Here is a 27301-nt window from a genome sequence, read left to right as displayed (position 1 = left end):
ATGCCTTCTGTAGATGGAATACGCACTTCACAATGTACTACTAAAGGAGCAAGCAAGGGATGTTTAAAAGTGGAGGAAAAGAGCTGTCAGATAACAAGGTTGTTTTGTCCTGGATAATGTTAGATTGCATTCATTCAGATAAATGAAACATATTCCAAAACACTTGGTGCGAGGTGAGCCTTGATGATGTGGAATTGTTAATGGTCTGGATACCAGAAGTAAGTGGTTAGATTCTCTTTTATTAAAGATTATTATGTATGACACATGTTATATGAAATTTATCAGCACATCCATGTGAGGAGAGTACTTTGCCTTCATGGGAACCATCCAATGATCATTATTATCTACACTGTTATAGAGAGAAACATCTGCCATAGCAAGCTTATTGGGGATGAGGCCAATTAGGCTCTTCCTGATTGTTGATTCTTCCAGCTCATGTTACAGGGCCAATCAGGACTCAGCCAGCTTATGGTAACGCCTCAAGCCTCTCTGGTTTAAGGCATTGAAGTCTACACCTCTCCCTTTGCTATTATCTCAGTTTCTACCAAGAGGCTATCATCCTGGAGGAGTTCTGATTCATCAGAGAGGGAGGATTACAATTGGCAATCAATCAAATGTGTCATCTTGTGATCAGATCTCATGGAGTCTGGAATTATACTTCAAGGGTTATTCAGCCAAATTACTGGTGGGTCAGTCAGTCCCGGTGCTGCTGAGGCAAGGATCTTGGGATCTTAATAAACATAACCATGTCAGGCAATTGCTTATTGGTGTGTCAAATAGTTCTTCCAAATGTTGGCATGACCCATGTATCAATGAAGCCTACTTTCGTGATTTGTCTCAATCTAATGATGTTATTTTCTTTTAGTATTTTGTTTTTTAGGCATTTGCTGCCACAGAAATTATTGTTAAGTAATTTCAGATGGTGGTAAAATGTTTTCATTTTCCTTTAATAAAAGGCTGTGCTCGGCTGAGTCAAATTTCTTCATTTTCAGAATGTTAATAAATCAACTTCTTTTGAGCAATCCAATCATTTCATGGGCACCAGTTCTGTACAAACATCATTATTCATGCAATTTGATAAACTGAGAGTTAATTCCTCACAGAAGGATTTGAACTCATTTGTTCAGACACTGAATTTCCATCTAAAATGCTGGTTGATGCATATTGTATTTACAGTAACTGAAATTTTTATTCTTACCTGACTAATATTATCAGCATTAGATTTTGCCAATATTATTTCTGGAGTGTCAGGAAGGACATGAATTTGTAGTTTGTCCTTCTCCCACGCTTCTTTGTATTTTGCCTGTGATAGTTCAAGAAAATAAAATTCAATCAAATTATTGTGCAAAAGGAGAGAATAAGGCCATTGACTTGTCTTGTAGGAAAGCAAAACTCTACATATGTTGGAAGTCTATAAAAAGACAAAAAAAATGTTTTTACTCATTTGGTGGGGTCCTTCATGATGTTCGCCTTTAATTAGATGCCTTCACCAAATTCAACTAGTCTCCTCCCTTACTTTCAGGGATTCAAAAGAACTGTGATGTCCTTGACTTCCTACAATGCCCTTCCCTCACCACTAATCCTCATTTCCTTTAATGTGGCACCTTCCATGCAAATTCAAAAGATGCGACACCTCTTTCCTTCCATCATCCAGGGACCAGATATTGATGTTCCACTTTAGTGTGCCTCACAATGTCATCTGCACACTAATGGAGAAATCAAATGCAGAACTCCTCTTTATACACGACTTTATCCTATCACTTTAATTCACCACCACACTCCCACTTCAACCTTTCTGTCTTTGGCCTATTAATCAGTTTCAACAAATTCCCAACAATTTGCCAAAGTAGGACTATCTCCACAGATGCTGACTAACCTCCTGGGCTTTTCCAGCATTATATTTTTATTTCATATTTCTAACAACTACTGCATTTTGAATGTATTCTTAATTTTTCTTCCCTTTTTTTCTCCTGTTTTCACATCCCCAGATCACCTATTTATTAACAATCTTTATACACCCTTTTCTCAGCCAACACCAACTTCTATCAAGCAGCTTTTCTATGTATCTATCCCATCATTGATTTTCCTTCTGTTGCCTCCACAATCCCCTTTTTTGAAATGTATAAAATGCTTGATTTCAAACTTTTCTTAAATTCCAATGACATATAACAAATGTTAATTTTGTTTTTCACTTTACAGATGCTGCGCGACCTGCTGTGCATTTCCAATAGTTTTGAATCCTCATAAAGTCTCTTACGTCACTCAATTGGTCCGCGTTGACTTTAGCCAGGACAATACTGGGTAGGTCAGCAATACTGGTGAACTTGAACCGATCAGGGGGCTGACGGTAGAGTCGTTCACTGAGGATCTCCTGGGCTTTCTGCACTTTCTTTACGTCGAGAGAATCATTGGGTATCCACCCACAGCCACGGATCCATTCCATATCGGATTTGTACACCCACTGGAGGAAGATCATATATGAGGGGTTACATTGATATGCAGCATGTTCAGCTGAACCATTCAGAACATTATTGCACTTAAGTTCCATTAGAATCTTTCAAGCTTTTCCTTGTTCAAATCTAACAGTATAATTCTCAAGTCCTTGCTCTCTCATGTTAGTGTCCAGCCCTATCATAAATTATATACACTTCAAACATCCCATGAGGTAGTGAATTTTATACTTTGGATAAAACTATTCTTTTCAAATTCCCCAAAAGATTTCCCAGTGCATCTTCTCAACACTTTTCCCCACAAGTCAAATGTTCTTCTTTTTTTAATTTTAAATTTAGACATACAGCACAGTAAGAGGTCATTTCGGCCCACGAGTCCGTGCCACCCAATTTACACCTAAATTAATCTACATCCCCGGTACATTTCAAATGGTGGGAGGAAACTGGAGCCCCCAGGGAAAACCCACACAGGTTCAGGGATGACGTACAAACTCATTACAGACAGCACAGATTCAACCCTGGTCCCGATCGCTGGTGCTGTAAAGGTGTTGCACCAACTGCCACGCCAACCGTGTCATCTCTGCATCCACTACATTGTAAGTTTTGATCAGATAAATACCTAAATTCTGAACCCTCTATTTTTAAATTTTCATTCTGTTTATCCAGTCCTGATATTTCTTGCAGTATTGTGTAAATCATCTGTACATGTTCCCTATTGTCTCTACGTTTTAATCAAATCTAGAACTGTACACAGTACTCTAAGTATAGAAAATAATAAGGTTTTATAGTTTGTAGCACATCTTTCCTACTTTTCAGTTCTATCCCTCAAGAGATAATATCAGGTGCTTGGCTGGCTTTATTTCAGGCCTTGTTTCCTTTCAATGATTTGCATACTTGTATTCCAAGATCCCTTTGTTCCTCTACCTCACTTAATCTCCCAGCTTCTAATTACATGACTGTGGCGGTTTGCCATTAGGCAGGCGAACTGGCCCCGCTTGTCACGCACGCGGCGGGGCAGCTGGCCAAAATGGCACCATCGGGGATTTCCTCCTGACCTTGGCACCGGGCTCAGAAGCCCGTGCTTGGCGACCCACGTGATGCCCCGGTGACGTCGGGGCCCCCCCAGTGTGGTTCTCAGCCAGGTTCGGGCTGGGAGCATAAGACCAGCCAGGCAGCCTGCAATAAAGTAGCTTTTGCTCACTGAACTCAACCCGTCTGGTTGTGCAATCCTTCAGTTAGCAGTGTCGCCGCTGCTACATGACCACATTTTTTTCCCCCACAACTAAAAACCACTAACTTGCATTCACTTACAACTATTTGCTCATTCTGCAAGTTTTAATAGTGCCCAAGAGTTAAATTTGGTTAAGTGCATTAAATATTTGTGCATATTAACCAACAATTAAATTTGCTGTTCAATCCAGCTAGCAGACAAGTTAAGTAATTCTGCTAATATCTCAGTGACCATTACATAGTTATTCATCTCAGTGACTATTACATATTTATTCATCTAAACATGTAATTTGTTATAGATAATTAAATAAATACCAGTTTCCTGTAATGAAAATTTACCAATACTCACATCACTCTGCAACTCATAGGCCTTCTTAGCCTGAATCACATCATTCTGGTCCGGGAGGCAGGTCCACTGGTGCAGGTAATGTCTGTAGTCAATGTCACTGACCAGGGTCTGGCATTTCTTGGCCAACAGGATGTCCAACATGTCGACTGGCATGTTGAACTTGGCCTTATTTTTCTCAAAGTCCTTCTTGTACTCCTTGTTGCTCTGCATCTTAGCCACATGCATGGACCAGACCATTTTGGGATCATCGTAGATGTCTCGACATCCAATGAGGTGGCCGAGTTCTTTGCGGTAGACCTTTTTGTATTGGTACTAGTAGGAAAATGATCGGTAATCAGATCATGATGACAAATCTCTCAAGCAGTCATATTAAAGTTAGATGAAGCTGCATCCTTCGTTCAATAAACATTCCGTTTTAGAATTGACATTAATGCATACATACAAATTATTCATGATGAACTAATTAATTTTCAAAACTGCTCATTTTTTAATGTATTCTTTAAGTTTTCTGACTATTAGCTTTTAAAGCACATTCATGTATGGACAAAAACCTTCAAAACCATTATTTTCAAGAATAAAAGTTGACGATAAATATTAAGACAAAATTTCATTTTCTTTCTGCTCTTTTCTCTTTTGATCTGTTTGCTTTCTCCTTTTGTTTTTCTTTCATTGAATTTGACATCAAATTAATCTCCACTAATGTCCTTCATTTTTTACAATAAATGTGGATGTAAACAGTTTTCTGAATGATCCTCCATGCTTGCTTGAATTTTAATTGTGTGCTTTAATTCTCCTACTAAGCTTCTGACTTCTCATCTCCAATCCCATCTCCTCTCACAATCTCTGATCTCCTGACCTTCTGTAGGGAAGCTGTATGCATTTAGTAATTGGCTGATGCACTGAGAGACATTCTCCACCCACATCTAATTGAGGAAGTGACAAATGATCAGGCTCCTGAAATGGAGCAAGGTTCTTGCACCTGGAAGTTGCTTGAGAAAGCACTCGGTTGAATTCCCTGCTCAATTGGGTCCCCAATATCCTTATTCACTCTTTTAATTGTTACTCTCATGAGCAAAAGTACTATTACCTTAATTGACTACAAAACTTGATCAATGCTCTCAGACTCTAATAGGATGCGTTAAACCCATAAGCACTTACATCACTCGCAATATCTCTGGAGGCTTTTGCAGCTTTGATAGAGATGGCATCACTTCCTAGTTCATATCCTTTCTTCTTTGATTCTTCCCAGGCAAGTTTATATAATTTCTATACAGCAGAAAAAGAAAATAACAGATGTTGATGAGCATGAGAACAATTGAGCAAGTTATTCTGAATCAAATCTTCGCACCAGATCCATGCATCCTGTGACGCATATCCTGTCTAAGCCTAACTTACAACTCTTCCATCTTCCCCACTACATCTTTACTGAATGTTGGCTTTACACCAATACCTCACCCCATACTTCTCGGTCTCAGACTACACTCCATAATTCCTTGCAGGGCAAAGATGACTTCACACTTCCCACTGAGTTACACTTTTCTCTCCTCCACCCCAACTTGATTTACCATCATCCTGTAAACCCCTTCTCAATAGGCACACAACCTACCTTCCTTACTTTTTACACCAACACACCACCTGTTCTCCCCATATTGCATCACACGCCTTACTCTTACCCACTAAATACTCATATGTCTTCACTCTTCCCAACCCCACACCAATTGGGCCACATCCTCATCTCAACAATTCCCCATAAAATAGTGAATGTGGACTGAATTTTTACATTCAAGAAGAATTTGGACAGGTACATGGATGGGAGAGGTATGGAGAGCTATGGATTGGATGCAGGACAGTGGGATTAGACAAAAAAAGATTTGGCATAGATTGGAGGGGTCAAACGGTCCTGTTTCTGTGCTGTAGTGTTTTATAAACCCACAATCTCCTGTCTCCCAACCCCACTCAAACCCTCCACTTTCTCTGCTCACATGCTCCTTTCTTTGCTCCCATTACCCATCCAGTTGAAATTGGGGTAAATATTTACATTAGGTTTTTACTTAAAAGAAGCTGATGCTGAGAAACATAGAAAATAGGTGTAGGAGTAGACCATTTGGCCCTTCAAGCCTACACCGCTATTCATTTTGATCATGGGTGATCATCCACTCAGTACCCTGTTCCAGCTCTCTCTCCATACCCCCTGATCCCCCTAGCCACAAGTACTAAATCTAACTCTCTCTTAAATATAGCTAAGGAACTGGCCTCAATCTCTTCCCGTGGCAGAGAATTCCATAAATTCACCACCCTCTGAGTGAAAAAATTCTTCCTTATCTCAGTCCTAGTCTTCCCCTTTATCCTTAAACTGTGATCCCTGGTTCTAGACTTGCTCAACATTGGGAACAATCTTCCTGCTTCTAGCCTGTCAAATCCCTTAAGAATTTTGAACGTTTCTATTAAATCTCCTCTTAATCATCTAAACTCCAGCGAGTACAAGCCCAGTCGTTCTAGCCTTTCTTCATATGCAAGTCCCGCCATTCCTGGTATCAATCTGGTAAACCTTTTCTGCACTCTCTTCATGGCAATGATGTCCTTCCTCAGATAAGGAGACCAACACTGAACACAATACTCCAGGTGAGGTCTCACCAAGGCCCTATACAACTACATCAATACCTCTCTGCTCCTGAACTCGAATCCTCTTGATATGAACGCCAACATACCATTCGCCTTTTTTACTGCTTGCTGCACCTGCCTGCCCACTTTTAATGACTGATACACAGCGACACCCAGGTCTCTTTGCATCTCCCCTTTTCCTAATTGGATACCATTAAGATAGTACTCAGTCCTCCCATTCTTTCCTCCAAAGTGGATAACCACACACTTATCCACATTATATTGCATCTGCCATGCATTTGCTGAGGGTGAAAAGCAGCAAGTGAAATTTGTGTAGCAATTGCAAAAATGATTCTCTCATTTATATTAAATCAGTGATAGTAATTTAACACAAGACAATCTATCAAACCTTTCTATTTGCATGAGATTGAATAACATTATTATAACAATAGACAGGAAATAAAATTTAACAATTCTCTGCTTGGACACATATCTTCAGAAGATAGGTCCTTGTTTCTCTCAAGACATCAACTGAGGGGGGGAAAAAGTACCTTGATAATGAAAGAGAAAATGACAATCCCTTGCACTCATTAATTGCTGAAGGGTTATTTCTTACCGAACTGATGTTTGCAGAATTCTGTTTGGACAGCAGCATCTCAGGTGTGTCATTTGGAAGATGAATCAAGAGCTTGTCTCTCTCCCAATCACTGTGATACAGCCGCTGAAGTTGGGAAAAGAGATGGATTCAGTAAAACACAAAAGACTACAGATGCTGTGATTGTAGTAAAAACATAGAAATGCTGGAGGAACTTAGCAGGTCTCATAGCATCCATAGAGGGTAAAGATACATTATCGATTTTTCCAACCTGAGAAAGGACTCGGGCCTGAAATATCAGAAATATATCTTTACCTCCTGTGGACGCTGCGAGACCTGCTGAGTTAATCCATCATTATCGTATTTTTAACAATCAACTAATTAATGCTTGCTTCACATGTGACATGGACTCAAATACATCTACATAGATGGAGGAAATTAAATGCTTGGTCATGAAGAAACAACATTCAGTATATATTGGTTTAAATCAGCGTTTTTCAAACTTTTTCTTTCCACTCACATACCACTTTAACTATTCCCTGTGCCATAGGTCCTCTGTAATTATTAAGGGATTACTTCAGATGGTATGTGAGTAGAAAGAAAAAGTTTGAAAACCACTGTTTTAATCGTACCTAATTGACTCGTTATGTGCATGGTTTCATAATTTCAAAGGAAGCGGGCCAAGCAAAATATTTCAAGCAAAATATTTCAGTAACAATTGGGTCTAGAGCAGTGATTTTGAACCTTCCCATCCCACTCTCATACCACCTTAAGCAATCCTTTACTAATCGCAGAGCACTGATGGCATTGGGATTACTTAAGGTGGCATGTGAGTGGAAAGAAAAAGTTTGAAAACAACTAGTTTAAATCAATAGTTTTCAAACTTTTTCTTTCCACTCACATTTCACCTTATTAATCACAGCACCAATGGCATTGAGATTACTTAAGGTGGCATGTGAGTGGAAAGAAAAAGTTTGAAAACTATTGATTTAAACTAGTTGTTTTCAAACTTTTTCTTTCCACTCACATGCCTTTTACCATACTTTCAGGATTAGACAGTTTTTGAAAATGATGGAATGCATTACAGTAATTTAAAAAAAAACAGGCATTAGGAAGTTATCTTCAAGAAACTGTCCACTTCACGTAGACAGACAAAATCATTTTCCTGGGGTATAATGTCAAATACCAGAAGCAAGGTTGACGGATTTAGGGATTTTTTCTTTGGAGCAATGAAAGATGAGAGGTGAATTAATAGAGGTTTGTACACAAGATTATGAGGGGGTTAGATAGGGTGGAGAGCCAGCACCTTTTTCCTGAGGTGACAATAGCAAATACCAGAGGACATCTGTTTAAAATGAATGTGGGAAAGTTTAGGAGAGATATCAGTTTAAAAAAAAACCACAGAAGAATGAGTGTCTGCAATGCTGGGGGGTCATGGTGATGAAGGCTGGTACAATATGCAGTGTTAAGTGTATGAGGTGGGGAAAAATTAGATTGTTATCGAGTATGTTTACATAGGTCAGCACAATACTGTGAGCTGAAGGGCTTGTACTGTGCTGTGATGTTCAATGTAGACAATATCCATTTAAGGTGAGGGGAGTTTGAAGGAGATATGCAAATGGTATTTTTTTTTAAGAGTAGTTCACGGACAAGTTTCTCTTGTGTCTTGGTGTGAGCTTGCAGGCGCCTCAGATTGAAGAGACTGCCATCCGTGCGGTACCGGATGTTAACAGCGTCTTCATTGTTGGGGTCTTTCATGGCTTGGTTCAGCATCATGCTGAAGAAGATTGAAAAGAGGGTTGGTGCCAGAACACAGCCTTGCTTCACGCCATTGTTAATGGAGAAGGGTTCAGAGAGCTCATTGCTGTATCTGACCCTACCCCGCTTTAGTTGCCCATTCAGAGCCAGCTCTTCAGCGCTTGACGTCCTGCTTTGCGGAAACTGCCAAAATGTTTGGCCTGGAAGTCAGCCTGAAGAAAACTGAGGTCCTCCATCAGCCAGCTCCCCACCACGATTACCAGCCCCCCCACATCTCCATCGGGCACACAAAACTCAAAACGGTCAACCAGTTTACCTATCTCGGCTGCACCATTTCATCAGATGCAAGGATCGACAATGAGATAGACAACAGACTCGCCAAGGCAAATAGCGCCTTTGGAAGACTACACAAAAGAGTCTGGAAAAACAACCAACTGAAAAACCTCACAAAGATAAGCGTATACAGAGCCGTTGTCATACCCACACTCCTGTTTCGGCTCCGAATCATGGGTCCTCTACCGGCACCACCTACGGCTCCTAGAACGCTTCCACCAGCGTTGTCTCCGCTCCATCCTCAACATCCATTGGAGCGCTTACATCCCTAACGTCGAAGTACTCGAGATGGCAGAGGTCGACAGCATCGAGTCCACGCTGCTGAAGATCCAGCTGTGCTGGATGGGTCACGTCTCCAGAATGGAGGACCATCGCCTTCCCAAGATCGTGTTATATGGCGAGCTCTCCACTGGCCACTGTGACAGAGGTGCACCAAAGAAAAGGTACAAGGACTGCCTAAAGAAATCTCTTGGTGCCTGCCACATTGACCACCGCCAGTGGGCTGATATCGCCTCAAACCGTGCATCTTGGCGCCTCACAGTTTGGCGGGCAGCAACCTCCTTTGAAGAAGACCGCAGAGCCTACCTCACTGACAAAAGGCAAAGGAGGAAAAACCCAACACCCATCCCCAACCAACCAATTTTCCCCTGCAACCGCTGCAATCGTGTCTGCCTGTCCCGCATCGGACTTGTCAGCCACAAACGAGTCTGCAGCTGACGTGGACTTTTTTACCCCCTCCATAAATCTTCGTCCGCGAAGCCAAGCCAAAGAAGAAGAAGATTTTTTTTTAAAGTGGTAGGTTCCTGAAACAAGCTGCTTGTGGTAGTGGTGGAAGCAGACAAGATAACAACATTTAAGAGGCTACCAGACAGAAATGAATATGCAGGAGTTATGTACAGACAGTAGAAATTTAGTTTAATTTGGCATCATTCAGCACAGATATCTTGGGCTGAAAGGGATGATTATGTGCTGCATCTTCTATGTAAACCAGTTAAGAAAGTAAAATTCCTTTAATCTATCAACTTTGTCTCAAGCCTGATAATGCTGAGAAGAAAAATAAAGTGAAATCTAAAAATATGTGCAAATATTACATTCGGATTTCAGTTCTTCAAGTGTTAAATAAAATAAAAGTACCAGGTAATTGTAGCTCAGGAATGAAATACTTAAGTGAACCAAATATTCAGAAGACTGGTTCTATCAAATCAAGAAGCTGGATCCAAGAATTAATCATAGCACTGAAATATATGAGTCCTGTAACTATTTATTAATGATGCACTTTATAAACTAGCCAACAAGCAAAGAATGAATTTGTAAAAGAACAGAATTCTCCATAAAACAAAGGTGAGAATCATTCAAATATTTCTTAATATTTTAAATATGCTTTAAAAACACTGAGTCATCAAACAGGTTGGGAAACAGCATTTGTCTTGCTAAAAAAAAATTCTTACATCATTCATTTGGTTTGCGTTGGTTTTAGCCAGGACAATACTGGGTAGGTCAACAATGCTGGTGAACTTGAACCGATCAGGAGGCTGACGGTAGAGTCGTTCACTGAGGATCTCCTGGGCTTTCTGTACTTTCTTAACGTCGAGTGAATCATTGGGTATCCACCCACAGCCACGGATCCATTCCATATCGGATTTGTACACCCACTGTAAGCATCAAGAGTAAATAATTAAACCATGTTGAGTTGTTATCTGAATTTTCTTTCAGATCAATAAAAATAATCAAAATAGATTTGGAATATTGAGTAAAATCTAGTACTGCATTATAAATTATTCTGGATCACCTCAGAGATTAATATTGGGTATCCAATTAAAGAAATCCACTTCAAATTACTGACACTCAACACCATGTGAGGTTTTCTCACCAAATGAACTTACATACTTTGAAGTCGATGGGTTGTTCAGCTCCAATAACCCTTTGAAATCTGTGTTCAGGCTAGATGATCACAGATATGGCAGCATGTTTTGGCATAGTGGTTAGTGCAACGCTTCACAGCTCCAGTAATTGGGACAGGAGTTCCAATCCTGCGCTGCCTGTAAGGAGTTTGTATGCGTCTCCCCATGTCTGCGAGAGTTTTCCCTGGAAATTCCGGTTTCCTCCCACCATCAAAACATACCGGGGGTGTAGGTTAATTGGGTGCAAATTGGACGGTTAACCTGCTGGTTGTCTAAATTTTTTTTTAAAATGGTTCTCTTAAAATCCATCTATTTTTTGGGCATCTACACATTTTTCTCCCAAGGTGGCTTGGTATTGAATTTTGTTTGACAAGAATTCTGTCAAGTAATTGAGGAGATTTGCAGTAATAAAAATATTACTGTTAGTTATTATGTTGATAAAATAACTTGGTTAGGGGTCAAGCTGGAGCGGGAGAGGAAGGGAGAGGGGAGAGGAATGGAGGGAGGAGGGGAGTGAAGGGGAGGGGAGAGCAATGGAGGGAGATGAAGGGATGAAGGGAGGGACAGGAGAGGAAGGATGGGAATAGGAGGAAAAAGGAGAAGGATGGAGGAAGGAGGAGATGAAGGAAGGAGGGAGAGGGGAATGGAAGATGAGGGAAATGGGGTAGTTGGGGAGGTGAGAGATGAGGGGAGAAGTGGGAGATCAAGAGGGAAGGGGAAGGGGAGCGGAGAGAATGGAAAGGCAGAGAATAGGAGAGGAGGAAAGGTTTCGGGAAGGGGAGGAGAAAGAGTTTCAGTATGAGGGAGAGGGGCAAGGAGAAGAGGGGAGGGAGGAAGGAGGGGATGGGATTGGGGGAGAGGGGAGGTACCCATTGTCTGCAGAGTGTCTCTAAGTAGACACATGTCACAAGTTAGCACCACGTACAATTAGCTTTCCTCTATTATAGTAAGCAAGGGAGAAATCTGAGATTTCTGAGAAATCTGGATAGGCGATACCATTATGTGTCTTTGCACTAGCAAATGAAGGGTTGGGGCCTATATCTCAATGGGCAGAATTTCACCCAGATCTCTTCTGGGTAAAATTGCTTTTATATGCAATATATTTAATGTCCTTTTTTTTGGTTTTATTTTTTTCCTGAGATCAATCCTGTTCCTTTGTTTGACTTTTGGTGTGCAACATCAAATTAAATGATAAACTAGTTTCCAACTAACCAACTCTATGCAACACTGTTACAGTGCCAGTAATGTAGGTTCAAATCTGGTGGTGTCTGTAAGGGGTTTGTTGGTTCTCCATGTGCTGCATGAGTTTTCTCTGGGTGCACGGGTCTCCTCCAAAACGTACGAGGGTTGTAGGTTAATTGGAGAAATTGGGCAGCAATTTGTTGGGCCGGAAGGGCCTGTTACCGTGCTGCATGACTAAAGGTTTCAACAAATTAAATAGATGGGAAGAAAAAGAATAGGATGTACTCACGTCACTCTGCAACTCATAAGCCTTCTTAGCCTGGATCACATCATTCTGGTCCGGGAGACAGGTCCATTCATGCAGATAATGTCTGTAGTCAATGTCACTGACCAGAGTTTGGCATTTCTTGGCCAACAGGATGTCCAGCATGTCAACTGGCATGTTGAACTTGGTCTTGGTTTTCTCAAAGTCTTTTTTATATTCCCTGTCACTCTGAATCTTGGCCACGTGCATGGACCAGACCATTTTGGGGTCATCCTGAAGGCTGCGGCATCCAATGTGGTGGCCAAGCTGCTTGCGGTAGGCTTCTTTGTACTTGTACTAATTGAAAGGAAGAAAGAATTCAGTTGAACCATCAATAGTGATTTTATATCTGGCACATTACATTATCAAATTGTGCTTTAATTGGTGAACAGCTCTTACCATGCTCGCAATGTCTCTGGACGCTTTTGCTGCCTTGATTGGAATGGCATCAACACGCATGTCGTAACCTTTAAGCTTGGATTTTTCCCATGCTTCTTGGTACAATTTCTAAAAGGACAGACATATAGCCCATGTTAGACTTTGCTTCTGATCAATGGTGAAGCCAAGTTCCAATGCTTGCAGTTGCTTGGGGAATTACCTGGCTGACATTGGCAGAATTACTCTTAGCCAGAAGAATTTCAGGTGTGTCTGGCATAACATGAATCTTGGTTTTATCAGCATCCCAAGCTTCTGTGTATAAGCGCTGTATAAAAGAAACATGACAGAAAATTATACTTTTGATGTCATAGTAATAAACATTTGAGAATTTAGTCACAGAGTTCTGCAGCCGACCAAGCTAGTCTCTTGCCTGCATTCAGCCTATCTCTCTCCAAACATTTCCTATTCATGTACATATCTGTCTAAATCTCTTGTAAATGTTTCATTTGTCCCCTGTTCCACTGGAGGCTCATTCCATATTCCCACTACCCTCTGTGTGAAGAAGATCTTTATTAAATCACCTTAAATCTATGACCTCTAGTTTTCACTATCCTGGGAAAAGGGCTTTGACTCTTTATCGTTCTATGTCCCTCATGATTTTATAAACCTCCAGAAGGTCCCCCTCATCCTCCCACATTCTGGACAGAAAAATTGTCAGATTCTACAGATAGTTGAGCAGTTATAGGATTGTCAAGCAAGAAAATAATTTTTTAATTACTTTAATGATTATTGTGAAAACATAAATTGTAATTTTTGTCATTCATTTTTACTTACTTTATTAAGATTCAGGGCATTGTTTTTGGCTAAAACCAAGTCAAGAGAATCAAGAATACTTGTAAACTTAAGTTTATCTGGGTGCTGGCGGTAATTCTTTTCACTCAGGATCTCCCCAGCTCTTTTTGCCTTCACAACATCGAGTGACTCATCAGGACTCCATCCGATTCCACGAAGCCATTCCAAGTCTGACTTGTACATTATCTGTGGGTCCAAAGCATTGTTTCAGTCAGGAAGAAATAATTAGGCAGTGGAAGGACTATTAGACACAAATAAAAGTGGTGAAGTTCAAACTGTGTATATTCAAAGTTAAACTTTAACTGTGATTGTAATAGTTGCCAAATTGTAACAATACATCATTTTGGTTTCTAACTGTATGTGTCATAGATTTGATCAAACTGAATATTACATACAATATTAATGCATCACTTATAATGTGAAGATTTTTCTCGCATTAAGATAACAGCATTCAAAAGTCTGTTTCAATTGTATTCATTCAAATCTTTGACAAATGCAGGTCTCTAAGCAACAGACAGAGAGCTGCTATAATTTTCTGGATGGATTCTAACTTTCATCAGTCTTTACTTTGCACATTCCATTGAGAAAAACCTAAGAGAAGAACAGTTAGTACAACACTATTACAGAGCCAGCAATCTGGGTTCGAATCAAGCGCAGTACGTTCTCCCTGTGGCCTGCCTGAATTTTCTGGTTTCCTCCCATTCTCCAAAACATATGGGGTTAGTAAGTAAAAATGGGTTACACAAGTTTCTTTGGCCCGAAAGGTCTGTTATTGTGTTGTATTGTTAAAACTTAAAAATCTTTTTTGCTTCTTTTGTAGCAGACCCTTGGGATCAAGAATAACTTGTTTCCACTCAGTTCTTGTGGCAACTGCAGATTCTTCCACAAATGGGGGGTAGTTTGGGAAATGGTGCACTTATTACTCCCCAGACACAGCCTGATGCTTACCCTCAAGGTTCTGAGTATCACCCCAAATGCTCCATCTCCATTTTGAATGATTACAAGAAGGTAGTTCCCAGAATAAGTGGGTATGTTGCACTTTCACAAGTAAACCAAGCTCATTTTAGTTCTCGATTCATAAGTAGTGTCCTTGTTAATTTATTATAACATGACAAGAATTACTGTGAAAAAGATTCCAAATGATCTATTTCGTTATCACATTGCATATGAGTACTACATTTTCATGGATGAATTTCTCAGTGTTTAGTCTATTTTGTTTCACTATACAGCAAAAAAGAGAACAAAAACAAATAATAGTAAAACACAAGAATAATGGAGGAACTCAGCTGGTCTCACAATGTCAGGCAAAGATATATTACCAACATTTTAGGCCTGAGCCCTTCCTCAATGAATAGGCTTTGTGGTGATACAACCACTACATTGGCTGCACTCCTATCAGCCTACTGAGAGGGCAACCTGGGAGGCTGGCCTAACCTGCTGGCTGTCAATCACCAACCCGCATGAAGTCTTGAGCCAGCCCCTTTGGAGATATTCTGACATGTGGGGCCAGGAATTTACTGAGACCTGGTGTGTACAAGTTTAAACTAATTAAAGTCTGTTGTACAGTCTATGGACTTTGTGTCAGAATTATTCACGCGGCAGTGCTCACAATTTAATGATCTTAAAATTAAAGGACCATGGAGAAGTTCCTCACCATCGAGAAGCTGGATATTGACCTTCAACATTCAGACGCTCCAGCATACTTCGAGATCTGGAAGCATGAGATGGAGGCGATCATCCACATAAAGGCTGAGGTCATTAATACAAACCATAAAAAACTCATGGTACTACGCACCAAGCTAGGCCCATGTGCTTTCCAGGCTATCCGAGACTGCACGGATTTCGAACCAGCAATTGCCATCCTGGAAGTTGTGTTCTGGCACCTGACAAATATACTCTTTGCCCGGTACCTGCTCAGCATCAGAGTACAGCAACCAGGTGAGATGGCAGATGCTTACCTGGGGCCACTGTGAAAGCTAGCATGCCCATGCCCATCGAAGCTGGGGTAACTGCTGGGGAAGTGGAGTGACTCGTCTGAGATGCCTGCGTGCAAGAGCTGCAGTTGAGGGCAACTCGACAGAGACTGTTGGAGGAGAATAATGCCTCATTTACCATGATCATGGAGGTGGTCCGCTCCCTAGAAGCTGCAGCTCACCACGTAGAGGCCTTCAATGCTCGCTTCCCCCAACCTCCGGCCTGACTGACGCTGATGACAGCAGTCACTGATGGGCCCCAAATGGAAGAGATGATCACCATCACCGATGCAGTCTGCTGCTGTAAGTGCTGTGAATCCTGGTGTGGGTCAGACAGGCCCTCCAGAAAGAACTGCCTGATGAGGAACGCATTGCTCTCAATGTGGCAAGAAAGGCCACTTTGCTAAAGTGTGCCTCTCAAACCCACCAGAAGCACTGCAGTCCTCTATGACCAACCAACAGACCCTCTCGCTTCTCTGGGTGACCCCACGTGTGAATGCCAGGCAGCATCATTACTCCGCCCACATTGACAATGTCACTTCCGGCCCAGCTGTCTAACCACACTGCTGTCACGTGCTCATCATGGGCACCACCATCTTTTATCATCCAACTTCCACCCGCACCAATGATGTCACTTTCAGCCAGGTCAACGGACCATGCCAACAACATGTGCATCTCCTGGCCATCACTATTGTAGGCCAGCCGACTCCTATACACCTCTACTCACCCGACTCACCGACCAGATGATGTGGTCAACATGCGCACATACAAAACCGTGCAATCATTGCACCCCACGCTCCTACAGACACCCACTGGCCAATACTGGCCACAACCATCAGGGAGCAGTGACTTGGACCCTGAGGCGGTCCTAGTGTCCACCATGCTAATGGAGGACATTTCTCATGGACTCGGGCGCTCTATGATGGACATTGCTGTCAATGGGAAGGTAATAAAATGCCCGTTTGATAGCAGTAGTACTGAGAGCTTTGTGCACCTGAATGTGGTCCGTACACTGAAATTCAAAGTACACCCAGCCAACTTCGCTATCGGTTACGTGTTCCAGGTCCACAAGGGTGCTGCTCGATTAACTTGACAGTGAGGGGAAAACATACCAAGAGTTCAGGCTACTGGTCATGCCCAAGCTCTGTGCCCCAGAAATCCTGGGACTAGACTTCCAGTGTCACCTTCACAGCCTCACCTTTGCCTTCGGTAGCCCATTCCCCCCACTCACCATCCACAGCAAAGTCCAGTGACTGCCCCCAGTCCACCTGGGGGCTCTCCACCCTCCATCCCTCCAATTACCTGATGCCAGACTACACCCAGCTGGATGCCTACCCTCTGCCCCGCATTGCTGACAAGGTCAACAAGATAGCCCAGTACATGGTTTTCTCCATGATTAACCTGAAGTCGGCCTATCACCAGCTCCCCATCCATGTCTGGGATAAACCTAATACTGCCTTTCCACCTGCTCATGTTTGGGGTCATAAATGAATTTTCCGTGTTTTAGCGGGAGATAGTCCGCACAGTAGACTAGCACAATCTAAGAGCAACCTTCCTGTACCTAGACAATGTCATCATCTGTGGCCATGACCAGCAGGACCACAATAACAACCTGGAGAGATTTCTCCAGATGGCAGAGGCACTGAGCCTCACTTTCAACCAGGAGAAGTGTGTGCTCAGTACCATGCACCTTGCTATCCTGGGGTGCATCGTGGAACATGGTGTCATTGGTCCCAACCTCGAACATGCGCTCCCTAATGGAACTGCCCCTTCCCCACATGCTCAAGGCCCTCCATAGGTGCCTAGGGCTCTTCTCTTACTACTCCCAGTGGCACCCCCATTTCTCATACAAGGCCTGCCCACTGGGCCACACCACCACTTTTCCCCTCCCCACTGAGGCACAAGCAGCCTTCACCAGTAGCATGCCACGATGCATGCCATGGATGAGACCATCCCATTCCAGGTCAAGTGTAATACCTCTGATGTTGCCCTCGCTGCCACCCTCAAATCAAGGAGGCAGACCCATGGCCTTTTTCTCCAGGACTCTCCATGGTTCAGAGCTCAGACACTCAGCCATTGAAAAGGAGTCCAGGCAATCGGGGAAATAGTTCGCCACTGCAGCCATTACCCAGCAGGCAGAAGGTTCACCCTTCCCACAGACCAGCATACAATGACATTCATGTTCAGCATCACCCACAGAGGAAAGATCAAAAACGACAAGATCTTGTGCTAGAGAGTCGAGCTGGCCACATTCAGCTATGATATCCAGTATAGGCAGGGAAAGCTCAATGACTCCACCGATGCCCTCTCCTGGTCCTGTGCCAGTGCTCAGTCCGAACAGCTTCAGGCACTCCATGACATCCTTTGCCACCCGGGCATCATGCGCTTGTACCATTTCACTGAGTCCTGGAACTTCCCCTTCACTCCTTCACTATCCAAGAAGTCCAGACCATGAATGAGTCCTGCAGGGTCTGTGCAGAGTACAAACTGCACTTCTTCCACTCACCCCAGACCCACGTAGTAAAAGCCACTCAGCCCTTCGAGTGATTCATCACCAACTTTAAAGGACCACTGCCTTCCATGAATAAGAACGTCCATTTCCTCTCGGTCATAGAGAAATACTCCTGTTTTCCCTTCTCCATCCCTTGCCCTGACACCTCCACTGCCTCCATTATCAAGGCCCTGGTATTGATCTTCATGTTCAGATACCTGGCATTTATCCACAGTGACCGGGGGTCCAGCTTCATAAGCGAGGAGCTCCATCAGTACCTGGTGGTGCGAGGCATTACAGCTAGTCACACGACTAGCTACAACCCTAGGGACAATGGGCAGGTGGAATGTGAGAATGGGGTAATCCTCCTGCCCCTGATTTCAAAAGGCTGGTCCATCAACTACTGGCAAGAGGCTCTCCCCGAGACTATAGCTCTCCACGCTATACTGTCACTTTTGTGCATGGCTACCAATCAGACCCCTCACTAATGCCTTTTCTCCTTTCCTAGAAAATCGACGAGTCGTGTCTCCCTGCCAGTATGGCTGACATCTCTGGGACCAGTACTCCTCCACAAACATGTGAGGACCTACAAATCTGACCCCCTGGTCAAGCAGGTGCAACTCCTCCATTCAAACCCAAATTATCCCTACGTCAGGTACCCCAATGCATGCAAGGACACCATCTCGACCAGGGACCTGACACTTGCAGGGGCCCAGACCCCCAGAACCCAGGCACCCCTGGCGCATCCAGGATTCCCTGGGATTCAACACCCTCTCTCTGCCCCTCCAGAGGGCTCCATTACCCATGGATCTTCCCCACACCTACACCCCCACTCTGCCAGACGCCATCCCGCACACACCACCAGCTGCCCCAGACCTAGCCAACCCTCAGGCGGCCCTGCCCCTACCGACCATTGACCAGGAGCCTGTCCTGTGTCAGTCCCAGAGGCACAGACGACTGCTAGACCACCTGATCTTGTAGATACTACTGGGTACTGAGAACACCACCCCCTCCCCAGACTCATTTTAAGAAGGGGGTGAATGTGGTGATACAACCACTACACTGGCCACATTCCTACTAGCATACTGCAGGGGGCAACCACTGTATCCACAGGTAGGCAACCTGGGAGGCTGGCCTGCTGTCGATCACTGGCCTGTATATAAAGACTTGAGCCAGACCCTTTGGGGACAATCAGACACATGGAGCCAGGAGTAAACTGAGACCTGGTATGTACAAGTTTAAGCTAATTAAAGCCTCAGCCTTTGCCTCAGAATTATTCGTGCAGCAGTGCTCATAGGCTTTAAAATAGTCACATTGATGGAAGAAATGCAGAGCTTGTCATGAAGATACAACATTCAGTATACATTCATTTAAAAGGAATAAGGGCTCAGGCCCAAAACGTCGGTAATATATCTTTCCCTCCCATGGATGCTGAGACTTTGCTGAGTTCCTCTAGCATTTCTCTGTTTTGAAAGACAAATCATAAACCACACACTGCTAAAGGGCCTTTGCAGTTAAAATCCTAAAGCATTGTCATGAACTTTAACTCTTTTATTGTTGCCAGATACAAAAGCAATTAAAAAAAGTTATTGGAAATAAAACTCACTCACATGAGATTAAACTCTATCTTAGATATTTGCAAGTACAAGGCTGGATTTTTTTTATATAAAGAGGAGGTGTTAAACTATATAGATTAAATAATAAACACTCAAGGTAAAAGAAGAAGACAGATGAATATTTTAAGTATCCATTCATTAATGTTAGACATCAGAGAATCATAATAAATATCATAAAAGCAATCAAATTGTATTTAAAATTAACAGATAGTTCCATATAAATAGCTCAGATAGGACTGATGAATCGAATCCTGCAATGTCAGATAATTAACAGGTATTCTTTTGCCAAAGAATAGCTTCCTACTGAACCTGATGGCAGCTGGTCCACAGACTAGCAATTCAATAACTGCCTTCGACCGAGGGCTGAAACCATTTGAAAGCAGTAAGTGAATAATCCAGAATCGGAGTGTTCTCCACCACCAAACCTGAGAATTATGCGCAAAACTTGCAGCTGAGATTCGAGTATGAATTAAATTGCTCTATCAACAAGCAAAATTTCTTTTGTATAATTAAGGAAGAAATTCCTTTCTACTTGGTGCGAGATCATACTCAAAGAGATAGCTAAGGAGTAAATTGTTTTCCCTCAAACAAAAAAAACAAGTTGGAATCATCTTTGAATTTTTATATACGATGGAAGATATTAGAAGCACAATACAGATCTAAATGAATTCACACAGGAATTTTAATGTAACAGCTATCGGACATCATTTAGTTAATCTGGGAATTCATCACTAGTGAAAATACAATGACAATCTGCAAAAATTGAATTCTCACATTTTCTGACAAATTTCTTAAAAATTCTGAAAGGAATTGAAGGAAGTACTTACATCACTCTGCAGGTCATAGGCCTTCTTTGCCTGGATCACATCATTCTGGTCTGGGAGGCAGGTCCACTGGTGCAGATAATGTCTGTAGTCAATGTCACTGACCAGGGTCTGGCATTTCTTGGCCAACAGGATGTCCAGCATGTCAACCGGCATGTTGAACTTGGTCTTGGTTTTCTCAAAGTCCTTCTTGTACTCCCTGTCACTTTGAATCTTAGCCACGTGCATGGACCAGACCATTTTGGGATCATCCTGAAGGTTGCGGCATCCAACGTGGTGGCCAAGCTGCTTGCGGTAGGCTGTTTTATACTTGTACTACAGTAGAGATCAAGTAAAGTATGTTGATTTCAAGGAATACATTCAACTCAGGGTAACTACACGTTAAAAATGTCAATATAAGGTATTCACTGACACTAAATAAATAGGTCCACTTACATCACTGGCAATATCTCTGGAGGCTTTTGCAGCTTTAATTGCGATGGCATCAGGTGACAAGTGATAGCCCCTTTTCTTTGACTCCTCCATTGCAAGTCTGTACAATTTCTATGTGGAAGAGAGAATGTTCTTAGTAATAGTCTCAAAATTAATTTGTTCTTTTATGTTCTTCAGCTAATTGTCATTGTTACAGAGTCCAGAGGACCCCAAAAACCACCAGCAATAGATATGCACCACAATACAAAGGGGTACTTAAACCAAAATAAGTTTTTATTTATATTTGAACAAGAAAACAGAATTAAACTTTAAATTTATTACTACCAGCTTACTTAACCTACTTAATCCTCCCTCTAATACTAAGTGCAGGTGTGTGTAATGTGTATATAAGCTTAGAAAAGTTATTTGGATCACAATCCAATCTCACTGGTTGCAGGCAATTCTTGTACTGTGCACAAAAATTAGTATTAATAAAGTTCACCAGTCTTTGGTGCTTAACAGGCAAATGGTTACCACTCAGGAGGGTTCTGGTTGGTTTTCTGAGAGAGATTCCTTTTGTTCCAGGACATCAACACTGGATTCCTTTCCAATTAGTCTTGCTGATGACACCTGCCCCCTTCAGGGTTCTCCAGATGATCCCCTTTCTTTCAGGTCACCTTTCAGACAGCTAGTCTTCTCCTTTGACCAGGCAGTCTTCCAAAGTTTGCCAGCTTGTCCCTATAGAACTGAATTTTCTGTCTCCTCTCTCAGCTCCTTCCCTCTCTGAGAGCAAAGCTGTTCTCTTCTGCCTGCAAAGATCACATGCTCTCTCAGGCACGCTGTTGAATGTTGCTACTTTGTTGCTTTCTGCAAAATAGCACGCTGCAAAAGTCCTGCACAAATTCTATGTTTTAAAATGTGTGTGAGTAACCTGCTCTAACAATTCCTCCCAAACCACCTCTAAATACTCTGTCACAGTCATGTACAATATGTTGAGAAGTGGTTAAAGGTGGAGATTCAATTTAAGATGCGATGGTAGACAAGTCAAGTTTATTGTTATCTGATTGCACAAGTATAACCCGGCAAAATAGCATTCTCCAGTCCAGAAACAACCAGACATAACACACATACAAACAATGCATACTGTATGCAGGACGAGTATACATATATACAAATAAATAGTTTCTTAAATAATTAAAGTTAGTGAGAGCAGTTCTTTTGGTCATTCAGCATTCTCACTGCTCATGGGGAGAAGCTGTTCCTCAGCCTGAAGGGGCTCGCTCTGATACTCCGGTATCTCTTCCCCGATGGGAGCAGCTGAAAAATGCTGTGTGCATGGTGGAAGGGATCCTCAATTATTTTGCACGCCCCCTTCAGTCAACGATCCCTTAGATCACGTCGATTGGGGGATGGGGGATGGGTGTGGGGGAGTGAGACTCCAGTGATCCTTTCTGCACTCTTATAGTCCTGCGGATTGACCTCTGATCTATTTCTCTGCAGCAACTGTACCACACTGTGATACAGCCAGCCAAGACGCCCTCAAGAGACCTCCTGTATAAGGTTAGCATAATGGACACTGGTAGCCTTCCCTGTTTCAGTTTTCTCAGGAAGTACAGTCACTGTTGTCATCCTGAAAAGTGAGGAGGTATAGTATGCCCATGTTAGTGAACTCAGAGGAACTTGGTGCTCTCCACTCCCTCCACTACAGACTTACTGATGTATAGTGGAGGGTGGTCGATCCTGGTCCTCCTGAAGCCACGATCATCTCCTTCATCTTGTCCGTGTTGAGACTAAGGTTGTTACTCTCGCACCATTTCACAAAGTTTTCCACCTCTTCACTGTAATGTGACATCATTGTTTCTGACGTGGCCTACTACTGTTGTCATCTGCAAACATGATGACATTGTTGGACCGGGATCCTGAGATGAAGTTGTGGGTCAGTAGCATGAATAGGAGCGGGCTGAGCAACAGCCCTGAGGTGCACAAGTGAGACAGTGCTCGATGTTCTGATCGGCTTTGGTGCCAGCTGCACAAGTGCTTAATCCTTATTGATCCTGGACTAGGCAATTAAATTCCCAGCTATTGCAGCGGGATGTGAACTCTGGATCATTCACTTTACTATCTGAACTACTAATACAGTAATTCATGACTCAATTAATAGTCTGCCCTAAATGTAAAGTAACACAGAGTCAATTTCATTTACTATGGTTTCACGTACTTACATCACTGCACGCAATCTGGTTCTGTTTTGCCAATATTATCTCTGGTGTATCTGGCTGCACATGAATTTGGGTTTTGTCTGCTTCCCAAGCTTCAATGTATGCCCGCTAGAAAATAATCACATGGATTAGAATTTTGTTGGGGAATAATGAAAACATAATTGCCCATTAATTAAATGAAGAGTCCAACCTTATTCATTATATGTGCATTATTCTTTGCAAGAGCCAAATCCATGGAGTCATTCAGGCTTGTGAACTTGAACATCGATGGGTGCTGCCGATAATTTTTCTCACTCAGGATCTCACCGGCTTTTTTGACTTTGGCCACATCTAGGGAATCATGTGGAGACCATCCAATACCCTTCAGCCACTGAAGGTCCAGTTTGTATTGATTCTGGAACCAATGAAAAACATCTCTGCAAATTACTCTATTTATACCACTGATGTTTGTTCTAGCTGAGAGTAAGTGAAGGTCTGTTTTGCACAAGTCGTGGAAGACAGTTTAAAAATAAATCCTTGTTTAAGCTTTATGTTAATCATTGATTTGGCCAATTCAATAAAAATAACGTCCATGAACAGTGCTAAAATCTAGATAAACCTTGCTCTTCATGTGGATGTTATTTTGTTGAAAACAACTGAAATAAGCAGACTGCTGGAAATAGTGAAGATGCGAGGAAGCATCAGGATTAAACAGTAGAGTTAGCATTTCACGTCAACGATCTGACATCAGAGCATACACCGACTTGCCTTTCCATGAATGTTGTCTTACAAGTATTTCATGCCTATAATTTTGAGAAATCCATTAACAACGTTGCCAATTTAAATACAGGTCACTATACAAGAAAATAATGTAAACCTGATTATTATAATAAAAGAATTAAATTTATATTATATTTAATTTTAATTCAATTTAAAATGTGGACATACTGTACAGGCATACAGCAACGTAACAGGTCCTTCTGTCCCATGAGCCCATGCCGCCCAAATATTCCAACTAACCTACGACTCCGGTACGTTTTGAAGGGTGGGAGGAATTTGGAGTACCTGGAGGAAACCCATGCAGATATGGGGAGAATGTACAAATTCCTAACAGACAGAGCCAGTTTCAAAACAGGTCACTGCCACTGTAATAGCGTTGTGCTAACCTCTACACTAACCATGCCGCCCCTATGCTGACCACACCACCCTATCTGATCACATTGAAATGAAATATACTGCTTTTAGCAAGCGTGACGACGAATTTTAAACAGTAACTCTATGATTACAACAGCTGAGGAAGTAGAATTGGGAAGGCCACATCTACTGTTCTTTGATCATTATCATGGCTTTGTTCCAAAAACAGGCATTGCCCCAGTTGAATTCCTTGTCAAAAGGGAGGCACTTCCAGTTTATTATTAGACCAGGCCAATTATCAATCAAGAACCCATCATCATCCTCTATTTTTCTTCTATCCATGTGCCTGTCAAAGAGAGTCTTTTAAAAGTGTCCCTATTGTATCAATCTCCACCTTTGGCAATGCATTCCATGCACTCACTACTCTCTGTGTAAAAAATCTTAACCCTGACATCGACCTTAAACCTTTCTCCCCTCACCTTAAACAGATATCGTCTAGTATTTGCTACTGTCACCTCAGGAAAAAGATGTTTGCAGTCCACCCTATCTATGCCTCTCATAATCTTGACCTCTATTATGTCACCTCTCATCTTCCTTTGCTCAAAAGGAAAACTGCCCTAGCTTGATTAACTTTGCCACATAAGACACATTCTCCAAGCCAGGCAGCATCCTGGTAACTCTCCTCTGTATGCACTCCAAAGCCTCCACATCCTTCCTGGAAGGAAGGAACCAGAACTGAGCACAATATTCCAAGTGTGGTCTAGCTAGAGTTTTATAGAGCTGCAACATTACCTCACGGCTCTACAACATAATCCCCTGACTAATGAAGGCCAGCATGCCTTAACTACCCTATCTACCTGCTCAGCAACCTTGAGAAATGTATGGATTTGGACCTCAAGATCCCTTTGTTATTCCACTCTAATAAGAATCCATGCACATTACCTTGAAGTCAAAATGTTTGACTTTGAATCTGCCATGAGATAATGAGAAACTTTGACCATTTCTCAAGTCACCTCTCAGCAATGACAAGTAACCATCAACACCATCACCAGTGTGACAGCATTGCTTTTAGTCAGTTGAGGAAAAGGATATTTAAATATCAGGAGCTCAAATCTGCCAGAAAAATCCCATGAATATACAGGTCAATTGATCCAAACATAGTTTCTTTCATTATAAATACCTGTTCAAGTTTACTGAAAACTTCCTTATCATTCCAAAGGAGTTTTTATGTTTTCATTTTGCAATCCAAAGAACCTGTAGGTTTCATCCCTAGAATTTCTACATTAGATAATTCTGGCCTTGCAGGCATACCTGGTGTTACAAGTAGTGCCAGTCATCCATGCCATTGACTAAAGAGACAATTCTTGGCTTATGAAAATGTAACTGTTCAAATTTCACACTTCCAGCTTTGCTACAAAGACTATTTGAGTGCTTGTAAATAATTGGCTTCAAAAATGTTTTTCCATGCATTTTTCTATTAAATTTTTTAAAATATTTATCGACATTCTAAGAATGTTTAAGAAGATACTCACATCACTCTGCAAATCATAGGCCTTCTTAGCCTGAATCACGTCATTCTGGTCTGGGAGACAGGTCCACTGGTGCAAATAATGCCTGTAGTCAATGTCACTGACCAAGGTCTGGCATTTCTTGGCCAGTAGAATGTCCAGCATGTCGACTGGCATGTTGAACTTGGTCTTGGTTTTCTCAAAGTCCTTCTTGTACTCCCTGTCACTCTGAATCTTGGCCACGTGCATGGACCAGACCATTTTGGGGTCATCCTGAAGGCTGCGGCATCCAACGTGGTGGCCAAGCTGCTTGCGGTAGGCTGTTTTATACTTGTACTGTTAAAGTTAAAATTTTCAGTTTGCGTGTTTTAAATTAATACATCAGAAATGATGGGAAATGTACAAAATTGATATAAATTTATATAAAATCATGTTTAAAACAAAATATATATTGCTTACATCACTGGCAATATCTCTTGATGCTTTTGCAGCTTTGATAGAGATGGCATCAGGACGCAAATCGTATCCTTTCTTCTTTGATTCTTCCATTGCAAGCCTGTATAGTTTCTGCAGATGAACAAAATTATGTGAAGTACACATTCACCTGGCAGTATTTGTGATTTGTTTACTATTTTAGAAATTAGTCCACCAACTTACATCACTGTAATTGATTTTGTTTTGGCTTGCCAACAAAATCTCTGGTGTGTCTGGCATGATGTGAATATTAAGTTTATCCTTCTCCCATGCCTCAGTGTATAAACGCTGCAAAAAAAAAATTTAGAGATAATATTAGAACTGGAATGCAATGGATAACATCGTAATGTTGCATATTTGATCTGTCCACAGAGTAGTATTTTGTATGCTTATATCCAAGTGGTGAATGTGGGAGGAAACAACTGGATAGATATAGTGGTGAAATTAACATAGCAAACTGTTCCACGCTTTTCCTCATGAATTATGAGGAGCATATGAGTAATTTAAAATGTGCATGAAAGGGATGATTTTAAGTATGGAGACAAGACTAAAGCAATAACTCAGAGAAAAAGAAAATGCCATCATTATTTTCCATTCTGCCTTTTTATATTCATTCTAAAAGAGTGCAAAGACAATACAAAAATGATATGGATATTATACATTTTTTTTATCTTAAAACACCAATCATGGTTGGACATTTAGAGGATGACCCTTGACCCTATTAGGCTTTACTGTGATT

General features: G+C 41.9%; 1 protein-coding gene across 19 annotated transcripts in view; it reads right to left on the bottom strand.

Moving 5' to 3' along the window:
• Nucleotides 1–27301, bottom strand: part of neb (nebulin) — a 324022-nt gene that overhangs the window by 154345 nt on the left and 142376 nt on the right. For all 19 annotated transcript variants that reach the window (XM_069934922.1, XM_069934926.1, XM_069934925.1 and 16 more), the window contains 17 exons: nucleotides 26746–26850; nucleotides 26548–26655; nucleotides 26113–26424; nucleotides 23658–23861; nucleotides 23471–23575; nucleotides 21273–21380; nucleotides 20841–21152; nucleotides 13916–14119; nucleotides 13302–13406; nucleotides 13103–13210; nucleotides 12689–13000; nucleotides 10765–10968; nucleotides 7247–7351; nucleotides 5188–5295; nucleotides 4030–4341; nucleotides 2258–2461; nucleotides 1199–1303 (listed from right to left, as the gene is read on the bottom strand). In XM_069934922.1, coding sequence (XP_069791023.1) covers nucleotides 1199–1303; nucleotides 2258–2461; nucleotides 4030–4341; nucleotides 5188–5295; nucleotides 7247–7351; nucleotides 10765–10968; nucleotides 12689–13000; nucleotides 13103–13210; nucleotides 13302–13406; nucleotides 13916–14119; nucleotides 20841–21152; nucleotides 21273–21380; nucleotides 23471–23575; nucleotides 23658–23861; nucleotides 26113–26424; nucleotides 26548–26655; nucleotides 26746–26850 — 3021 coding nt within the window. The remainder of the gene's footprint in view (nucleotides 1–1198; nucleotides 1304–2257; nucleotides 2462–4029; nucleotides 4342–5187; nucleotides 5296–7246; nucleotides 7352–10764; nucleotides 10969–12688; nucleotides 13001–13102; nucleotides 13211–13301; nucleotides 13407–13915; nucleotides 14120–20840; nucleotides 21153–21272; nucleotides 21381–23470; nucleotides 23576–23657; nucleotides 23862–26112; nucleotides 26425–26547; nucleotides 26656–26745; nucleotides 26851–27301) is intronic.

The sequence above is a fragment of the Narcine bancroftii genome, chromosome 4 (genome assembly GCF_036971445.1).
Source record: "Narcine bancroftii isolate sNarBan1 chromosome 4, sNarBan1.hap1, whole genome shotgun sequence".
Classification (NCBI taxonomy): Eukaryota; Metazoa; Chordata; class Chondrichthyes; order Torpediniformes; family Narcinidae; genus Narcine; species Narcine bancroftii.
The sequence above is the reverse complement of the archived record's forward strand: the minus strand, read 5'-3'. Positions and strand labels throughout refer to the sequence as shown.